The following is a 21851-nucleotide window of genomic DNA, read 5'->3' as shown; positions in this document are numbered from 1 at the left end:
TCTGTTCAAGTAATTCTTGACCCTATCTCTCTTATCCCTGCTATTGAATCCAGCAATGAAGAATATTACATCTGCCTTTAAGACATCCAGACTCTGACAATCTCTTATCAGCTTCTACTATACAACTCTATATTATCAACCCTGTAAGTGAGTACTCAGGGGTAGCACTAAAAGAAATGTAAGATGTACCAAGACCAGAATTACACAAAAATAACCGGTGTTCATTTTAAATGTATTTTTGGGCATGGTTAAAAAGCTCTCTGGTATAGTCTGATGACAGTAAAATTAAATTTGAGTATACTTGTATTGAAAGGAGTTCTGGTAACGTAGTGGTTACGAATTGGACTGCTAACCTCAGGGTCAGCAGTTCGAAACTACCAGCTGCTCCCGTAAAGATTTACAGTCTCAGAAACCTGTACAGGGTCGCTATGAGTAGTAACGAACGCCACGGCACAAAACCATCACCACATTTGTATTAAGTATTTTAAAATGGTTCTGGGAAATAAGTTCTGTTTTATATTGCGTCTATTAACACACAATGCAACAGACGCTTTAACTATTACAATTTTCACCATCTGTATTTTTCCCTATCTATTACAGACACATATAAAGCAAAGAAAGAGAACACACAATGGCACAATGAAAAGATATATCGAACATACTACTTATATGACGTGTGTGTATATTTTCCAAACCAGATAGGATGCCTCATTATAAACAAACCTGAAATGAAAAATTTTTATTTTCAAGTAAGGTAAATTCAAAGATCACCTAATCATTTTATACAAAGAATTCATAAGTGCAAGCTCCTTGTACTTTAAAATATTATTTGAATGCTAAAAGCCCCACTTAAAGGTCTTCCATAAGAATACTGACTTTTACTCTGTAAAAAATATCCATACGCTATAAGAAACATCAACAAATCTGTGATTAATAATGATAATATGATCAATAATGATCATAATCATTGAGGCCCATGAGGAAAAGTTCATGTGTCAAAAATACTTGGCTATATAAGAAACCAGAGATGACTTCATTTTAAGAACAATTTAACTCAGGACTTAAAAGAATTTAAGAAGGCTAAAAAGAAACTGTTGTTGTTATTAAGTACCATGGAGTCAATTCTGAATCCTAGTGACCCTGGCACAGGGTTTCTGAGGCTGTAAATCTTTAAGGGAGTAGAACGCCTCATCTTTCTCCCATGGAACCGCTGGTAGTTTCGAACTGCTGACCTTGAGGTTGGCGGCCTGCCTCTAACCACTACGCTACCAGAGCTCCTTTAAAGAGAAACTATACTGTACTCAATGCAAATTAATGAGCATCATCTTTTTTACTTTTAAGTTTTTAAGCTACTTTTTACATAACTAAAATGAAATAAATATTTTCCTTTTAACTTGTTGGACTTTGAGTCATTCTAGTTCTAGGTAAACATCATTCATATGCATGTAACCATCCGCCTCCAGAATTAAATGAATCTAGGAGCCCTGGTTTAGTGCTGTAGGATAAGCACTAGACTGCTAACCTAGAGGGTGACAGTTCAAACCCACTCATCACTCTTCAGAAAACCTATACAGCAGGGTCACTCTTAGTCAGAACTGACTCGATGGCACTTAACAAACAGCAACATTGAACACCATAACAATTCATTTCTTACTCACTAAATAGGCATTAAGACTTGAAAAAAGGCTTGGTTACCTATTAACCATCCACTGAAATTTTTAAATAAAATTTGCTATTTCACAAACTATCAGTTTATGTTATAGATAATTTAATTCAAATACTACAAAGTCATAAACTTTTAAGTCTTTTAAAAACACTGGTTCTGTAATACTCTCATTAGTTTATAAACCAAATAATTACATCTCAATCTATTGTTGTTGTTGTTACATGCCGTGGAGTTGGTTACGACTCATAGAGACCCTGTACAGGATTTTTGAGCCTGTAATCTTTGCAGGTGCAGAAAGCCTCATCTTTCTCCCGTGGAACAGCTGGTAGTTTCGAACTGCTGACCTAGCGGTTCGCAGCCCGATTCATAACCACTATGCTACCAGAGCTCCTTATCTCAATCTATTATTTTCTTTTAATCTATTATTTCCTTGTAATTCCTCCATAGAACAAAAGTGTTATATAGCCATGCCTACCATGATTCCCAATTTCTTCAGTCTGAAATTGATCAAACATACAATCAAGAAGTAGTGATCATTAGTGGTGACTAGATTGCAAAAGTTGGAAACAAAGAGAAAGGACCAGGAGTTGGAAAATATGGCCTTAGTTATAGAACAATTCTGGAGACAGAATTTTGCAAGACCAATGACATCTTCACTGCAAATACTTTTAAACAACATAAAAGACGACTATACACATGGAGCTCATTACACGGAATACACAATCAAAATTGACTACATCTGTGGAAAGATATGGTATAAAAGTTCCTACCATCAGCCAAAACAAGGCCAGGGGCACACTGTGAAACAGACCATCAATTCTCATATGCAAGTTCAGGCTGAAGCTGAAGAAAATTAAAACAAGTCCATGAGAGCCAAAATATGACCTTGAATATACGCTACCTGAATTTATAAATTATCTGAAGAACAGATGTGATGCATTAGACACTTAAGACAGAAAACAAGAAGAGTTGTGGAATGATATCAAGAGCATCATACAGGAAGAAAGGAAAGTCAGTAAGACAAAAAAGAAAAAGACCAAAATGGATGTCAGAAGAAACTCTGAAACTTGCTCTCCAGTGTAGAGATACTAAAGTCAATGGAGGAAATGAGGAAGTACAAGAGCTGAACAGAAAATTTCAAAGGTCAGCTCGAGAAGACAAAGTCAAATATTGTAACGAAATGTGCAAAAACCTGGAGTTAGAAAGCTAAAAGAGATGAACATACTCAGCATTTTTCAAGCTGAGGGAACTGAAGAAAAGATTCAAGCCTCGACTTGCTGTATTGAAGGATTCTATGAGTAAAATATTAAATGATGAAGAAAGCATCAAAGGAGATGGAAGGCATATACAGAATCACTGTAATAAAAAGAAATGGGTCAGGCCCGTCCTAGACTTCCTCAGTCCCCTAAAGGAGCTACTCCTGCCTTTTCCCCGCCCCCTCCCCAGCCACCCCACCCTCCCTTAAACCTGGAGCCAAGCGCACTGGTAGGTGTGTGCCAGGGGCGTGAGAAAGGTGCAGCTGCAGTTATTGGCACTGCTGGAAGAGCGCGGGCTCCATGGGCACTATGAGACCCGAGGCGGCGGAGGGAGCCCAAGAGACGCACGGACACCGATGCCACTGCCTGGTGGATGGTCCCGGAAGGCCACTGCCACGTGTGGGCTCAAGAACTCCACACCTTGGCGACCTTAGAGCCTCACATCTGGAGATGCTGGACAGATGAGAACTGGAAGACAGCTTGAGCCTGGGGGTGACCAATAAACTTTTGGATCGAAGGGGGCCTTTGGGTTTTAGCATCCTGTAAGACTTTATTTACCCATTTCAAAGTGCCAAGAATATCTGCAGAGTTCCGGGGAAAAAGTGCTGGCCAGTTTCCCAGTGCAAGCCACCATTCACTTCTACTATGATGGGTCTGATTCAGACGATGAAGGAGGGGAAGAGATGGAGTCCTCTGTACTTCATTGCCTTGAGGCAGAAGACCCTGTGGGAAGTGGTCCGGGGGGGGAAGTGCAGGGAGCTTTTGATGCACCAAGAAGAGAGATGCCAAGGGAGCTGAGTCCTCCATGGGAAAGATCTGCTCTTCCTTGGTGACACTTCAGGGAAAGACGCATCCTCCTGACCAAAATAAATCATTAATGGTGTCTTTCTCCCAAGCCTGTTCTGCTCTGGGACCCAGCTCCACATGTCCTCTTGGGAACAGCCCAGCCAAGACCCTTTGAACGTTCTGCTGGGTTGATGGGGTGGTCAGTGTCCCACTTTTAAGTAAAAGAACCCAGCATTTACTTTTCTTTCTCCTTTTGACTGTTCTTTAGAACAAAGAGGTTTGTGTCAACATGGATTATAATTAGGGTCAGCTTTCACAGCACATTCAGAACTGATGCTCAGACGATAAAATTATAAATAATTTCTACATATATTAACTACGTGAGTAAGCGATTGGCTGCTGGCCAAAGGGTCAGTGGTTTGAACTCACCAACCATTCCTTGGAGGTCTACTCTCATCAAGATTTCAGCCTAGGAAAAACCCAATGAGGCAGTTCTACTCTGTAACATATGGGGTCACCTTGAGTAGGAATTGACCCAACAGCAACAGGTGTAGAACTGTACCTCTCATTTAATCTAAGCTGAACTCATTCTTCAGTTATTCTTACTTTTGTACAAATGATTTAGATATTACCCAAGGGTTGATGGGGCCCATGAATGGCATTCTGAGGAAAAGAAATTATGGGGGGTGGGGATGGCATGGTGGGAGTTTCTGAACCGTTTTCTGAACCGTTTCTACTGTAAGAGTAATAAAAATAAAAATATATGGATTTCTAGGGTGCAGTTCCCAATAAAAATGTGTATGCTCATTGTATAAGGGCCTCATGTGTGTAGATATAGAGCAAGGAGAAAATGAACACTGCATAGTTGGTGACTGCTTGGGGCTTGCTACTTGAGTAGAATAAAACTTGTTTTCCATTAAAGTGCCTAATGTAAAAATATTTTTAGTTTTTATACTTTAAAAACTAAATGTGTATATTTCTCAAAGTTTTCTGAATTAACTCTCTTACATATGACAGCCTTTTGTACATAGTTTCTACTTGAAATAAATATTTTTAAAGAAAAAAAGAAATGGTAAGGCTTGATGGCAGCTAGGGTAGAGGTGCAGTGAAGTTTGCCGTCAGCAATAACACAGAATACCAGACAAAGCATATCCAGGGCAAAGTTCCAAAACTCGGAGCTATAGAGATAGGAATATTTTAAAGGTTTGAAGGTTTATAGCTTGTGGAGTATGGAGCTGAAGTAAAAAATCGTGTACTTTTGAATCTGCTGGGCCAGGCTCGGAGGTCCGAGCCGACATCCTGGGCGAGACCAAGCGGCAAGACTTAACAGGGGGAGCAGAAACACCACAGAAAAATGCCGCGGGAACCTTGGGACAAAGGTAGACAATATACCTTGTCAGTTTTGCTTTTATTTTTTTCTTTGGTATCTGGTAATTGGCGCACCCACTGTTTGCCCACCTCCATTCTGGTGGGTTCTTCTGCCACGCATGCGCAAAGATACTCAGCCCAAGCGGAGGCTCTGAACTTTTATTATGTTTCTTTTTTGTTCTGTTTTTTATCACGGGAAAGAGGAGAGGGCTGAAGGGAGGCAAAGAGAGTTTAAAGACAAAACAGGCCAAAGGCTGAATTGGAGCCTGAAGTATAGCATAACAACCAACATTGGCAACTTGGAATCTCTCGGGCAGCTTTGAAGGCAGAAACTTGAAAAGAGGACATTAAACTCATACTCATATTAAGCTACAGATTTTTGTTTTTTTCTCCTTCTGTTTCTTCTCTCCCTCCTCTCCCTTTTCTGTGATTAGAGACTGCAGTATTCAGTCTGGTTTATGTTGGTGCTGCTTTTTAGTTTAATTTTTTTTTTCTTTCTCTCATTTTTACCCCCACTGGTGTTGTTTTGTGCCCCCCCCCGCACCTTTGGAGGACTCTTTGTCTCTCTATATTACACAAGAAAAGTCAACAACTGCTGCCATATAGCCAAGTTACAATCACACTCTATAAAACACCAAAAGCCAGGCAAGAACTAATACCAACTGCCACATACCAGGGAAACAGCCACCATCTGTGAGTTACTCTGAGTTAAGCAATAAGAAGAGTGAAAAAGGGAAGCCCACATCCTGATCACATCTTCCTGGAAGCAATCAGAAAGCATAAAAAATTACCAATAAGAAATGGTCAATGTTCATTCATTTCAAGTGGTAGCATATGATCAAGGGCCAATGATCCTGAAGTAAAAAGTCTAAGGCGCACTGAAGGCATTGGCAAAGAACAAGGCACCAAGAATAGATGGACTACAAACTAAAATCTTTCAACAGACTGATGCAGCACTAGAGGTACTCACTCATCTATGCCAAGAGAGTTGGAAGACAATTACCTGGCCAACTGACCGGAGGAGATCTGTATTTGTGCCCATTCCAAACAGAGGAGACCCAATAGAAAGCAGAAATCATCAGACAATATCATTGATATCCCATGCGAGTCAAGTTTTACTGAAGATAATACAAAAACAGCTGCAACAGTACACTGACAGAGACCTGCCAGAGGTTCAAGCTGGAGTCATACAAGGACATGGAACAAGGAATATTACTGCTGTTGTCAGATGAATCTTGGCTGAAAGCAGAGAATATCAGAAAGGTTTTTATCTGTGCTTTATTGACTATACAAAGCCTTTCCATTGTGTGGATCATGACAAGCTATGAAGAAAAACATGGCATCAGAGTTGGAGGAAGACTCATTAAAAACCTGTGATATGTAGATGATACAACCTCACTTGCTGAAAATAAAAAATAAAATACTTACTGATGAAGATTAAAGACCACAGCATTCGGTATGTATTGCATCTCAACATAAAGAAAACAAAAATCCTCACCACTGGACCAATAAACATCCATGTAAACGGAGAAAAGATTGAAGCTGTCAAGGATCTCATTTTGCTTGGATCAACCATCAACATTCATAGAAGTAGCAGTCAAGAAATCCAATGACGTATTTATTGCATTAGGCAAACCTGTTGCACAAGACCTCTTTAAAGTGCTGGAGAGCAAAGATGTTAGTTTGACGACTAAAGTGCGCCTGCCCAAGCCATAGTCTTTTCAACCTCATATGCATGCGAAAGTTGGACAGTGAACAAGGAAGACTATAGAAGAACTGATGCATTTGAGTTACGGCGTTGGCGGAGAATATTGAAAGTACCATGAACTGCTAAAAGATCAAACAGATCTGTCTTGGAAGAAGTGCTCTTTAGAAGCCAAGATGGTCAGCCTTCATCTCTCATACTCTGGCCATATCATCAGGAGGGACCAGTCCCTAGAGAAGGATATCATGTTTGGTAAAGTGGAGGGTGGGAGAAAAAGAGGAAGACCCTCACTGAGATGCACTGGCACAGTGGCAGCAGCAACGTGCTTGGGCGTATCAACGATTGTTAGGTTGGCACAGGACAGAGCAGTGTTTTGTTCTGTTGTGCATACGGTCACTACGAGTCGGTACTGACTCAATGGTGCTTAACAACAGCAACCACGGACATTACACTTACATTAACAGAAACAACTACAGCAAAACAGAACTTGCACTTTAAACCAAAATTATCCCCTAAATCTTCTTAAAACCAAATAATCATCTGGTTGAACTGGTGGTGGTAGTGTGCTGACTCAGGATTGCTATGAGTCGGTAGTATTCCGACTCATAGCAAGCCTGATACAGGGTTTCTGAGGCTGTACATTTTCACAGGAGTAGGGAGCCTCACCTTTCTCCTGCAAAAAAAAATCTCGTGGTAGATTCTGTTGACCTTTCTTTCGGTTAGCAGCCCAACACGCAACTACTACTCTACCAGGCTCCTTTAGTAAAGAATATGTTAAGAACTAGCTCTATGCGATCAAATTGGTAACAACAACTCAAGGGTTACAGAGGAAGAGTATGCGGCAGTGAATTTATGTTAAGAGGTAGAACAATTAGGAAAAGGTAGGTAAGAGTGGTTCCACAATGGAATCAATGTCGCTAAGTTATATATACATAAACTGTTGAATTGGTGTTTACTATGCTGTGTATAGTAGTGACATAGTAGTTAAGTGCTCAGTTGCTAACCAAAAAAAGGGTCAGTGGGTTGAACCTTCCAGCTGCTCTGCAAAAGGAAGATGTGTGCCAGTAGGCTTAATTAAAGATAGCTATTGTTAAGTGCCATGAGTCAGTTCTGACTCAAGCTGTTGTTGTTAAATGCCGTCGAGTCAGTTCAGACTTATAGTGACCCTGTATAACACTGTATAGGGTTTCCAAGGACTGGCTTTGAGGCTGAACCACCAGCCTTGTGATTCAAATGACCTTGCTATCCAGTGCTTATCCTACAGCATTACACCAGGACTCCATTCTGACTCACAGCCATCCTGTAATAAGGTTTCCCAGGTGCCTTGGAAGCCCTATGAAGCATTTCTACTCAGTCCTATAAGTTTACTATGCATCAGAATCAACTCAATGACAATGGGGATTTTATTCTTATAAATTTATCACTTCAGGACATTTAGCAGTAATATTTGTTAATGGGTGTTTGTTTATTAATAAAAGAGTTAATTTATAGAAAATTTTACCCAAAGAAACCTCAAAGTCTTCAGAACTTAATTTTAATACTGCCACAGTCACAGGCACTGACCCTGAGTTCAAAACAGCCTTTAATGACTGTAAAAAAAAAGAAAAAAACCACAGGAGAACAAAAACCAAAAAGCTAATATTAAAAAATGACAATTAAAATCAATTTATTTATTATCTAGTACAATGAAAACCTAAGTTTTCAAAACTTTAAATTTCAGCAAGTGTAGGCCAGATACCATAAAATATAGCTTTATAGGAAGAATCAAAAAACTTTATGCTGGGATTTGTTATAACAAATTGCTTGGTAAGAGTGACTTAGGATGATTATCATTATAGAAATTGTGCTGTATCCCTCTGCTTTATGTAATAATATCTAATACATAATTTAGGAAAATGTATCTTTCTCTTTAAGAGGCAATGCAATGAGAGAACATACAAACTTTACAATTAGCATATATGTTTTTAAGTTTATCCAATTGCTTAAATATCTCTAGTGAAATCTTTATAGTACTAGAAAAATCATAAATTCTTTATATGAAAATAAAACAAGTCCCCACTAATGATTTCATTAATGAAACTACTTTAACAGACTAAGGGAAGTTGACTTTTACTATATATGTAATAGATATTGTCAGTTGCCAAGGAGACTCCTAATTGATAGCAACCCCAGTCGTGCCACATAAAAACTCTACATAGAGTTTTCAAGGCTGTAATCCTTCAGAAGCAGACTTCCAAGTTGCCTCCAGTGAGTTGAAACCTCCAACCTTCTGGCTAGATATTGAGCACTTAACCATTTGTACTACTCAGGGGCTCCTAAGAGATGAGATAGATACAACCAACTAATTTCACACCAGACTCTGTATTGTCTATTTAAAGAATTCAAAAATACAGGCTTAATTCTCATCCCCAAGTTTTGCAATAAATGGGGAAACAAGACTAAGATTAATGCAAAATTAACAAGGGCATCACATGTTAAAGGTAAGCAACTTATCACTGATTTTCAAATTATTCTGTCTTGGAGGTGTGTTTCAGGAACTGCCTCGAAAATCAAAAGTGCAATTCCATTTTTATCTGTTCATTTTATATGTGGGGGTTATTATTATTTTTTTTAATCCTGAGGCTAAAAATAAAAATTTGAAACCATTAGAAAAAAAATCACATATTATAAAAATTACGGAAGCTGAACAATTTTTTGTATTGTTTAAGAACTAAATGAACTGTTGATTAGAAAGGCTTCACAACAGATATAGGACATCGGAGTTGAAGGATGTAGGGAGAGGTTAAAAAGGAGACAAGTGAAACAAGATAGAAATATTACTCACTTATAAATCAAGTTTCATTAATTATATTTGTTAATGCAAAGATTCTAGATGGCTTACCGTCCCAATTACAATTCTATCAATAATTGTTGCTGCTGTTAGATGCTATCGAGTCAGTTCTGACCCACAGCAACCCTGAATAGGGTTTCCGAGGAGCATCTGGTAAGCGTGAACCTCTGACTTTGCAGTTCAATCCGACTTTGCAGTCCTGGAGTGGTGCTGTGGGGTTATGCACTGGACTACAAAGTCGTTTGAACCGCAAGATAGGCATTCAAGCTCATCAGCTACAGGGTCACTATGAGTCAGAACCAACTTATCAGCACTTATTTAGAATCCTGCTGTGACAATGCAGGATAACGCACTGGATCATAAGGTCAGTTTGACCTGCAATGTCAGCGGTTCAAACCCACCAGTCGCTCCTTGGCAACTCTATACAGAGTCGCTATGAGTCAGAATCAATTTGACAGGATGATCCATAATTAGACAGTATTAAAAATTTTATTTTAAGTTTTAAAACTCAAAATAATAGACACTTAGCTAGTTCATGTACCATGAAAAATAAAATGCTTAAGAGTCCCTTTTAATAACAATATTTTTAAAAAAGAATGTTGAGTGCAATAATGTTAAAAAGAAATTAAGCAAAAAAAACTAATATAAATTCTACCTACAGAGAGAACATAAAACTAGGATTAGTTATGATATAGATCTAAAGTTATGCTAATGGTGACAACTTAGTTTATTCATTCACAAACTAAAAATAATACTCTATGGTTTTGGTTACCGTTAGCAGTCAATCTCATAATCCACTACACATCACCAGAGCTCCTAAAAGCTACATGGTGGTGGTGGTTGTTTGCCAGGGTATCAGTTCTAACGCATAGCAACCCTGTATAAGGTTTCCAAGGAGTGGCTGATGGGTTTGAACTGCAAACCTTGTAGTTCTACAGCACCACACTAGGACCCCTTGGTTGATGTTTTAAAGTGCTGTCAAATCAGTTCTGACTCATAGCAACCTTGTATAAGGTTTCCAAGGGGCAGTGGGTGGGTTTGAACCACCAACATTGTGGTTAAACAGTACAGTGCATATCCTACAGTGCCACATCAGGACTTTCTAATACCACATAAATATTTAACTGGCAACATCATCTAGGGATGCTACCCTATATTAGTTTGTTTAGAAGGAAGTTCTATAAAATTACCATTCAGTGCAGTTTGTTGTTGTTGTTAAGTGCCTTCGAGTCGATTCTGACCCATAGCGACCCTATATAGGGTTTTCCAAGGAGTAGCTAGTGAGTTTGAACCACCAACCTTGCAGTTCAAGCAACTGCAGTCTGACGCATTAGCTCACAGTGCCACACCAGGACTCCTCAGTGTGTTTTAGATATCCATATAATAAGCACTGGATTGCGAACCACAAAGTCCATGGTTTGGAGCCTGCGAGCTGCTTCATGATAGAAAGATGAGGCTTTCTACTCCTGTGAAGATTTAAAGCCTCAGAAACCCTATGCAGGGTTTCTATGAGTCAAAACTGACTTGTCAGCACTTAACTATTTCAGCATTTAAAGAAAAAGATTACAGTTAACTGTTCATCAAATACTGGTGCCTAGCATTTGCTAGGAACTGAAGACGGGACAGTGGAGACACTAAACAAGGAAAGGTTCCTGCTGTTAACAACTTGTATTTTGGTCCATGTTGTTGTTAGGTGCCATTAAGTTCACTTTCAATGTACTGCAACTCCATGTGACAGAGCAGAATTGAACTATATGGTTTCCTAACCTTTATCTGTACAGTAGATGGCCAGACCGTTCTGCCAAAGAGCAGGTGGGTGGGTTTGAACCACCAACCTTTTGGTTAGCAGCCATTAGTAGCTTAGTCTTATTCTGGCATACAGTTTTCTAGGTAAACGATGTGAAGAGGCTAGCATAAAGGTATATAGAGAAATCTTTATATAGGAAGAGATGAAGGAGGAGTTGCATCTTTGCTGAAGTACAGACCAATATACTCAACCAGTTATGTGATTCCACATCCATCTCTGTGCAACCCACTCCCACCGATGGGTATCCAAAATAATAACAATAGCTACAGTTTGAAAGGAATCTAGTATTTTTCCTATCCTGCGAAAGGAGAGTTCACAAACTAAAAGAATATTGGCAAAAAGCTGAAGAACACTTACCTCTGTTCCAATTCCAGGTTGCACCCCAGAGTATACACTATCTGGAGGAGGACCACCATACTTTCGCTGTCCTGTGGTTACATCCAGAGTATAGCCAGTTCTCTCAAGCAAGGCCTAGAGATAATTACATCTGATTATAATGGAATATTAAATCACACACACACATATTATCAGTATAGTATTACTCTTTTCCTAACGGTACCTTAATATTTTAGTATTTTAGAGTTAGGTGAAAAGATTCAGATTAACACTAGTTCCTCTACTTTATTTTGACTGCTCCTTTCCATATATTTAATTTATAGTTAATAGAAAACAAAATCTTTCAGCACCCACCACTTTTTGGTTATAGCAAGAACTGAAAAACAGGCAAAGATTATTCCAAGTTCTACATAAACTAACCCTACAACTACCTATTCCTAATTATACACCAAAGTATTTCTCATTTTGCATCCCTTCTACGTCAATTCTGTGGGACAGTTCTAGTGTCCACTAAGGTCAACTATAAGTTAGAATCGATCTGAAAGCAACAAGTTTGATTTGGGTTCTACTTCAATTAGGAGCTCCAGAGGCACAATGATTAAGCACTCAGCAGCTCACCTAAAGTCAGTGGTTCAAACCCATCAGCAGCTGCACAAGAGACAAGACCTGGCATTCTGCTCCTGTGAAATGCATAGCTTAAGAAGCCCCAGGTCTACAGGGTCATAAGGTCACCATGAATTGGAATTAACTGGTCAGCACACAATACCTACTTCAATTAGATCTCTCTCCTTACTTATCCTCTTTGTTGTTGTTAAGTGCCATGGAGTCGGTTCCAACTCATAGTGACCCTGTATAGGGTTTCCGAAGAGTAGCTGTTGAGTTTGAACTACCAACTTTGCATATTAAACTGACCTTGAGGTCCAGTGCTTATCACAGCGCCACACCAGGACTCCACTTATCCTCTTTACATACCACTATTTCCATCAGTGATTCTTTTCAGATAAAATGTTCCTTCAAAATCAAAACTCTTTCAAGCATTTTTCACCATTTACTGTTACACACCCATGTCTTCCTACTCTTTATATTTCTACTATAGTTGAGGTTTCATAATTTAACCTGGTTGAGCCTGTTTCATCCTCCTACTATACCGTAAGTTCTTTAAGAATCGAACAATTTTTCACATAGTACAAATTTGATGTATTTGGTAATTAGCAAATAAGCACACATGGATTTCAAAAAATAAATAAAATCTTTTGTTTTCTAATTATCAACTTCCCTCACAACATTAACATTGGGCATTATTTAAAAAAAAAAAAAAAAAATCACAAAATAAAAGACATAATGTCCTTGCACTCAGGGAGTCTGTACTATAATTGAAGCAACATTTCTATTCCTGAAAGGCCTACAGAACAAAAAACAAAATCTAGTAATAGAAAATAAAGACATGCAGTTTACCTAGGAAAGGAAGTACTTTGTAGCTGAGATGTTTTTAAACTGTACAATGTCAGGGGCAACAAGAAATTTTAGGAACCATCAAGTTCAGCAGTTTTCAAAAATGCATTTGGAGGAACCCTGGAATTCCACAGGGATACCTTAAGTTCCTCGTTCTATTACCTTTGACACAAACAGAGCTACTCCTACTTTTAAACAGAAATATGTGTGTGTGTGTGTGTATGTGTATATATATATATATGTATATGTATATGTATGTATATGCACATATATGGAGTCCTGGTATAGCTCTGTGGTTTAATGTGCCAGACTGCAAAGCCCTTTGAACTGTAAAGTCGGCAGTTCAAGTTTACCAGCTGCTCCTCGGAAACCCTATACAGGGTCACTATGGGTCAGGACCGACTTAACGGCACATCACAACAACATGTGTATATATATATATATATATATACACACACACATACATATTGCTGTTGTTAAGTGCCATCGAGTTAATTCCAACTCATAGCAATCCTGTATAGGGTTTCCACAGAGTAGCTGATGAGTTTGAATCGTAAACCTTGCAGTTCAAACTGCATGTGTGTGTGTATACACACATACACATTACAGAGGAGCTCTGGTAGAGTAGTGGTTATGAGTCTGGCTGCTAACCTCAAGGTCAGCAATTCAAAATTACCAGTTGTTCAGCGGGAGAAAAATGAGGCTTTCTGCTCCCGTAAAAATTTACAGCTTCAGAAACCCTATTCAGGGTCACGACTGAAACCGACTCCACAGCACACCACCACCACCACACGATACAAAGTTTACATATTACACTTAACTACAACAAAAGTGGTTGTATCTTTTTTTTTTTTAAACTTTAGGAATGGAACCCTTCCTTCAAATGAATTCTTACATGGAGACCCATTATATAGCTTTATTTAATATTTGTATATGTCATAAATACACAGACTACAGTAATTTAAGACTTTAATTTGAAACTTTTATTTAATGTCTCCAGTAGAACCGTCGACCTTGTGATTCCCAGTCCAGTGCTTATCCTAGAGTCATAGCACTCCAGAGACATTTGGGTGGTAGTGATTGTGTGTTGTTGAGTCGGCTCCTATTCACAGCAACCCTGAATAGGTTTTCCAAGGCTATAAATCTTTATGGAAGCAGAAAGCCTCATCTTTCTCCTGTAAAGTGGCTGGTGGATTCAAACTGCTGACCTTGCAGTTAGCACCCTAACCATAACCCACTACATCGTAGTTTATATTTTAGGTAGGAATTATAACTTTCAGTTTCTGACTTACAAATAGGCTATATTGAGTTTCTTTGTACCTCTATCTCTCATCTGAAAAACAGCAAAACTCCTTTCTTATAAAACTTGAAAATAATTAAATATGTGAAAATTCAGTCCATACATGGACTAGTTAGTTAACAATATCTACTTCACAAAGGAATTACGTTCACTCATGCTTCACTAAAAGCCTACATCCAGTTTTCAAACAGTATTATCTAGAAAATAGTAGTAACAGTAACAATGGGCTCATATTATATTGTTCTTACTACATTCCAGGCACTATTCTAAGTTTTATTTATGCTAATTTAGTCCTCTAAATAATTCATGAGTTCACACTAGCCTTACTTTACAAATAAAGAAAATTAGAACAGGGTGAATGAAAACTTTAAAGAACAGTTATAACTAATGACAGTTCTTGACCAAAAGAAAGCAAGAATAGAAAGAAAGTAAACCAATAGATGTTTCCATTACATTATCCAACTTAAGGTTTACCTTGATCTTTGCTTCATCAGGGCCCTTTGTGGACTCTTGAACCTTGCTCCCCTGTTTCTCCCTTTGCCTATAGGTCTTCATAACTCCACATAAAAATGCACTTTTGTTCTAGAACAGGCAAGTAATTCAAAGAAGAAGAATCACCAAAAATCGCGGAATAGTTAAATACATAATTAAGTTTAGATTTCAGAAGAAAATTTACTTGTTTTAAATTTTAAATACTTTGTCTATTGAACAAATAATTGCTAAGCAGTTACTATATGCCAGATACTGGAGGAGACTGTAGTGAACAACAGTTAAGCCTCAGGAAGCTTACCTTCTCTACATTGGGAAAACAGTCTTCCACTTATTGAGATGTAACTGGATCTGGGCTATCTTCGTCAGATACTCTAAAGCTATTCTTTCTACCTATATTAATTATTTCTCTCCACAATAACACAGAACCAAATCAACAACCCTAAAATGTTAAGACTTTGAGCAATTTAAACACATAAAAAACTACCAGTTAACAATCATTTTAAGTAGCTTACTACAAAGAAGTCAAACCTTTTACTTTATACTTGTGCTTCAGCAGCAACTCTGCTAAAAGAATATTTAAAAAGAAAACAGGTAGTCACAAAGAAAAAATCTCCTCTCCACAGGAAAAAACTCACAGCAAAATAATTTCATATCATTATAGTTCAAAGACATTTCTGAGCAATTATCTTACCTGAACATGTGATAAGTCACTCTCCTTGAACTGTTGTAGTACAGATAGAGCTCCTTCTTCATTAAATTCCCTGAGAGCATCAATTGCTCTTTCATCAAGATCGACATAAGCTACCAATCCTAAAAATTAAATTAAAAAGTAGTAATATTATTGCAACAAAAGGGGCAATTTAAAATCACCCTGTCAATGTTTATTACATTCAGTACTATCACTAACAAACTACAATTTATTTAACCATGTGCACAAAAGCAGCCATACCAGTATTAAAGACTGAATAAAAACATGAAAAATTTAAATGTCATTATCTAGTCAATTTCCATATCCCACAGAAAAATTAAAATCCTAACCCCATTTCCCACTCCCCAAAAGTTATATCTTGGAAATTAAATGTCAAGTACACAATGTACTACAGGTTGAGCATTAACCTAACAAATTTTGGGTTAAGTTATAGTATTTAGAATACACTAGTTTCCAAGGAGTCCTGGTGTGGCGCTGTGGGTTAATGCGCCAGACTGTAAAGCCATTTGAACTGCAAAGCAGCAGTTCAAGCTCACCAGCTGCTCCTTGGAAACCCTATGCAGGGTCGCTATAGGTTGGAACTGACTTGATGGCACTTCACAGCAACAACAGCTTCACATTATAGACTGCTGTAGTTATTATGAACTTCATTTCAAGTGTAACTAGTTACACAAACGAGGAGGGGAGGAACAACTTTTACTAAATAATTCTTTGCACTGTCCGCTAAAATGTCATTGGTTTTCCCTCCTTAGTACCAAACACAAACTGAAATGGATGTGTCTATCTGAGCATCTACTTTGCTGCAGTCAGAATGTGGAAAGGCAGAAAATTAAAGTCTTACAAATACAAATGCAGCTTGATTAATCAACTCTGGAAATCCTATTTTAGGATATTCTTTGTTCATCTGAGGTAACAAGCCAAGATTAAAAAATGATGTGCAATCAGAGCACTGACTGTCAAATGGCAATCTTTCAAAAGGCATTAGGACTTGACTATGAACTTACAAGCAAACTATATAGAAAATACATGCACTGCTTCTAGGTTTGTAGTAAACTTAACTGCACACAGAACTACTTAAGATCAAAACAATTTCTAATTTGTGTTATATGTATACACATAAATAGGAATAGGAATATATTCTTATTATATGTATATATAGAATAGGAATATATTTCAGAATTAATAGAATATGAAATGAAAACACTTAGTATATTACATTCCCCAAATCCATATTATATAAAAAGTGACTATTTTGGTAAAGCCACAAAATCTTTATTCCATACAGTAAACAAGTTTTATATCAAGGTAATGCCACTTGCAAAGTTACCTATATATGAAAAAATGTTGCCATGATTTGTTTTAAAAGCTCAAAATGAGCATGCCTATGTAATTGGAATTTCCTTAATTCAATATTCCACATCACCACCCAAAGCCACAACTCAGGAAACCCACCAATTGTCAATTCACACCTACACCCAAACCATCAACCTCTTATCAATAACAAAACCCTTTACAAAAGAGCATCTCTAAGCAGATCCCCTATGCCAATTTTCAGTGGCAGAATAGTATCACAGCAAAGTTCCTGAGAACGGATTTTCAAATGGGACCATCACCCAGGAATCATTTTCAGAAGTCATTTTAGTGTCTAAAATTATCCTGAGTTTCTTAGATTTAAAAAACAAAAAACTTTTTTTTAAGGACTAAAAAAACACATAAAAATCCCCTAATATTTTGGTACTACTGTACTTAAGACACATTTGTGAGACAATTAGATTCTCTCTCCCAGAATATGGATAAGCACACCAAGCACAGAGGAAGAAAAGTTTCATCTATGACCCCAAAAGGGGAGGACCCATTTATTTATGAACAACGCTCCCTAACAGCATTTCTCTCCCTCTTTAAAACTGCAAACCACTTACAACCAACCATATTAAAACATTCAAAATTACTTCAGCACTTAACCATGGAACTTCTGGATTAAAAAAAAAAAAAAGAAAAGAAAAAACAGCTGTTACACAACTAACACTTCCAAATTACTGAGATGCGGACTACTGTCTATTAGAAACTAGACAGGCCACAAACTCTTAAAGAGCCTAACATTTATTATCATTACAGGCAATACAGTCTAACTATTCCTATTGTGCCACCTAATAAGACCTAAACTAATTTAACCATCACTTTAAGAAGCTAAAAGTAGAAAAGCAAAAGCAAAATGATGACTGAATTAGATTAAGAAAAAAATGCAAAATTTGATATGCTGAAACATACATTTTAATTGGTGATAAATCTAAGATAAATTGATGTACTATTCTGAAACAACTAAGACTGCATATTCAACACTAAGGCGGTTTCAAAATAATGAAATAAGAACATCAAAGTCAAACCCAATATGCCCTCAATGAAGGGAAAGTAACAAAACATTCAGCTCTACATATCAGAAACAATAAGTATTATTTAACCTTAAAAATCTATAAAATTCAAAGTGGTTTGCCCTCACTTTCATAACCAGTCAGAAACAAGAAATGCATATTATACCTGTCTGAAATATTTCATCAAGTCTTTCTGCCACCTTCTGTGGGAGGCCTGCCTCTATCAGTGTCTTGTAGTGTTCTGTGTGAGTTACACTGGAAGTATCCATTGGTTCTTCCTCTTCTTTTAACTGTACCGCATTACCATTCACCTGATTAGCCATTTTATTATGCTGCTGGAAAAAATTCAGGAGCTATATTACATTAAGCCAGAAATAACTAGTTTGTAGGACAATGCACGATTTATCTAAACTAATTTGTATACATGCTACTAATAACCTCTATCAAAACAATGCTTTATGCCTTTTGTGATGCATCTAGCCTAAATTTGCAATATTAATCATGTGAAAACACAAAAAATGTACATGGAAGCATTATATCTTTAAGAAACTTCATGTACACTTGGTTAAATAAAGACTTGAATTTACTGATAGGATCAAGCAGCTGTTGTGTCCTGGTGAGCATTCAACAAGTCACCACAAAATCCTACATTCCTCAAACTCTCAGTTTTAAAACAGCTTTTAAAAGTTTGGTTTAAAAAAAAAAAAGAACACCCACAGACTACTTAATCAAAGTTTCAGGACTTTCAAATTTTCCTAGCTCTGCTTCAAATCCAATAAATGCCCTGCTGTCTCTAGTTCAATATGGTGGTGGTTTGGGTTTTCTCCGCCTCACTTCAAACAAAACAAGCACAACACAACTTGTCATTAATTTTTGTTCTACAATTAATCTGCTATTCCCATTCACAGATTTAAAAGAAAAAATGACCAAGATTAAAAGCTAAACAATTGTTTAAGTCCACATAAAATAAAGTGAGCTATAGTTGAGGTTACGTCTCTTAAAAAAAGAGTACATGTTGACTTTTTCATTTCAGCAAAATAAAACTGCAAAATACATTGAAGAATGGCCAGCTAACTTCTTTAGAATAGTTTCAAAAATTTAGATCATATTTCTCTCAGGTAACCCCATCAAAAATGTTGTATGTTCAGTCATTAAAGTAGCACTAAAATGAACCAACTCCCTGGAGAGAGAGAGAAAAATAATAAAACCACACAAGGTCAGTCTCTTCACTGCCTCAGAAGACAGGGAATGAGTTAAAGGGCATTTGTCTGTGGGGAAATTATAGTTTGATGAAGCTAATAGGTAGTAGAATAAAGACATGGCAACACAAAATGGACTTGGAGGTGGATCTCAGGAAAAAAGCCTACTTTTCTTAATGAAACTCAAGATTAAGCTAGTCAGCTAGAAGAAAACACAAATAACTAAGACACACAAGATAACCACACTTCCAAATTATAAACACTATGCAAATGCGCCCGCCAGTGCAGCTTTCTGACTTAAAACAACTTCTTTTCAAAGTCCGCTGATACTTAAAGTTAACGAAAGAAGCCCAAGAGGGAATGGAAATAATAAAGAAGACAAAGGAAACTGCTGAAAAGGTTACTCTAGAAATAAGATAATATCATGACTTCATGATTATAAAAAGTAAGACTTGTTAGTCCTTAATGTCTATACAGACTTTGTGGTTAAATTTTGAATGAATATTTCTCAAGGCAAGTCTAAGAAACTTCCTATTGCTTATCATGTAAGATGAATACATTTACTGATTAATACTCAAAGATGCATCCTAAAGTCCAGAATCTCTTTGTGAAAATATACTTGTTTTCCCATGCTCCCCCACTCCCAAATAACAACCACATAAGATCATCAGAACTCAAAAGTTCTCATTATTACAAGACCCTTCACTGCAGTGCACTTTGGCATACTATTAGTCACAGAAAGGAAGCAAATTTTTAACCAAGTTCAATGAACATCTGTTAAGGTAGTACTGTTTTTAAAGTATGTATAAAGCAAAAAAGACAAGTTGTGGATTAAGCACAAGACAAATATTTATGACTACTATTATATTGCAAAGGCTCTACAAGTCGATATAGAAATTGGTTGAAATCATTTTCAAAGTTTGTAAACTTTAACGAAAAATACTAGGATTCTATTCCAGAAAATCAAACCTGTTCAGATCAAGGGGGGGAGGGGGGTCGACTCTCTTCAAGGCAAATATTAGGGGCTTTTATAGTATATGAGACCATTTAAACTCTTGTGGCAAGTCAACACCATGCCACACAGCCAAACCGTATTTCTGGATGCAGCAAATATACTAATGTGCCTGGAGTTGTGGGATCTAAATATTGGTGCAAAAAGTCGGTATTAAAGTAAGATTTTAAAGGGCTGCTGGGAGATTTGAGGATTCGCACTTGCCCCTGCCTGCCTTTTTCTGAACATCTCTGGACAGATTGATTCTTCAGGTTAAGAGACGAGCCTTCAAGGAGCCAGCGCAATGGAAACTAACGGTTATCTCACAGTTTAGGAGTGTCAAGTCCTAGCGCTACCACTGAGTCACACAAGCACAGCCATTCAGTCTCTGGAGGACGGCAAAAGTCTCCAAACGGGAAGCGCGAGGGGGCTGGACCCTTCAAAAACCCCTTGGCTTCCAGTTTTCTATTTTGCCAACACGGTCACTACCGCTTAAGAAAAAGAATCGCCTTTCCAATTGAGTGCGCCTCTGACATGCTTGGCATTACAGCTCTTAGGCGCCGCTGGGAGCCTAAGTTTCAGGGCCTCTAACAGTCATTTTTTCCTTCAAATCTCGGCTCACCGCATGCAGGAGGGGGGAGGGGGCAGACGCCTCCCAGACAGATTGGCCTTTCAGCTGGGGCTCACACAAAAGTTTTTTCCCGGCTCCGGTAACCCCGGGATATGCATCCCGCCCGCTGCCCACCTCACCCCTCATGCCCGACCCGAGTATCCACGCGGCCCACTCGAGGCGAGCCCGGCCAAGACGGGAGCAAAGCGGCTCTAACGAGGAGAGGCCAAGTGGCCGCCGGCACCCTCTGGTCCTCCGCGGGAACCGGCCGCATGGAGCAGCGGACGGAGGCGGGAAAAGCGCGGCGGACCCGGCAGGCCGCACGGACGGCGCCCAGAGGGCCGGACCGTGGGACGAGGAGATGGAGAAGGATGAGCAAAGTCAAGGAGGAACCTCAGCGGGGCTAGGCCCACAGCAGGGCGGCCGGACGAAGCCGAAACCGCCCCCAGCCCATCCCCACCCCCACCCTGGGGCCTCAGAGCGAGAACGAAACTGGGAACAGGGCGCCGAGTCCCGGCCGGGCCCTGTCGGATCGGATCGGGGCTCCCGGCCCCTCCCCCCACGGGCCAGCGCGAGACTCACCAGGGTAGCTCAGGGGCCGGCAGCCAGGCCCGTGAGAAACAGCGCGAGGCGCTTTGAAAACGACTAGAAATGGCGCGCGCGCCACCCCCACCCCCCCTCATGGACAGAGACGCGATCCCGACAGCACGCGGGGTTTCCCGGAACTGCTTCCAGGGACTCCGAGCTGCCGGGCAATCATATTGCTTGGCTGTCTGAGAAGCAGTTCAGACGACCAATCACAATGAGAAAAAGCAGACCTAGCCGGGAGACTCGAGAACCAATCAAAGAATCCATCAGCTGAACCAATGAGGGTACTCAGCGCCGCTGGCTGAGGCGCCTCCGGGGCGGGGGCAGGCACACAAAGGGGTCTATGGTGGAAGTCCTCTTAGCGGCGAGACTGCGGGGCACCTGGCC

The 21851-nt window shown here is 38.9% G+C and overlaps 1 protein-coding gene across 7 annotated transcripts in view; it reads right to left on the bottom strand.

Annotated features, from left to right (window-relative positions):
- The window catches only part of HNRNPR (heterogeneous nuclear ribonucleoprotein R), a 36822-nt gene extending 15215 nt beyond the window's left edge, over positions 1-21607 (bottom strand). The window contains exons 1-5 of one of the 7 annotated variants that reach the window (XM_006862319.1): positions 21459-21607; positions 18243-18408; positions 15690-15808; positions 14981-15088; positions 11776-11889 (exon numbers count right to left, since the gene is read on the bottom strand). In XM_006862319.1, coding sequence (XP_006862381.1) covers positions 11776-11889; positions 14981-15088; positions 15690-15808; positions 18243-18399 — 498 coding nt within the window. In that variant the 5' untranslated portion in view covers positions 18400-18408; positions 21459-21607. Of the gene's footprint in view, positions 1-11775; positions 11890-14980; positions 15089-15689; positions 15809-18242; positions 18409-21458 lie in introns of those variants that run through there. The other 6 variants (XM_006862322.1, XM_006862325.1, XM_006862321.1 and 3 more) reach the window with 6 other exon arrangements.
- Positions 21608-21851: the final 244 nt, after the last annotated feature.

Source organism: Chrysochloris asiatica, unplaced genomic scaffold (assembly GCF_000296735.1).
Source record: "Chrysochloris asiatica unplaced genomic scaffold, ChrAsi1.0 scaffold00047, whole genome shotgun sequence".
Classification (NCBI taxonomy): Eukaryota; Metazoa; Chordata; class Mammalia; order Afrosoricida; family Chrysochloridae; genus Chrysochloris; species Chrysochloris asiatica.
This window is presented reverse-complemented; position numbering and strand designations above follow the sequence as displayed.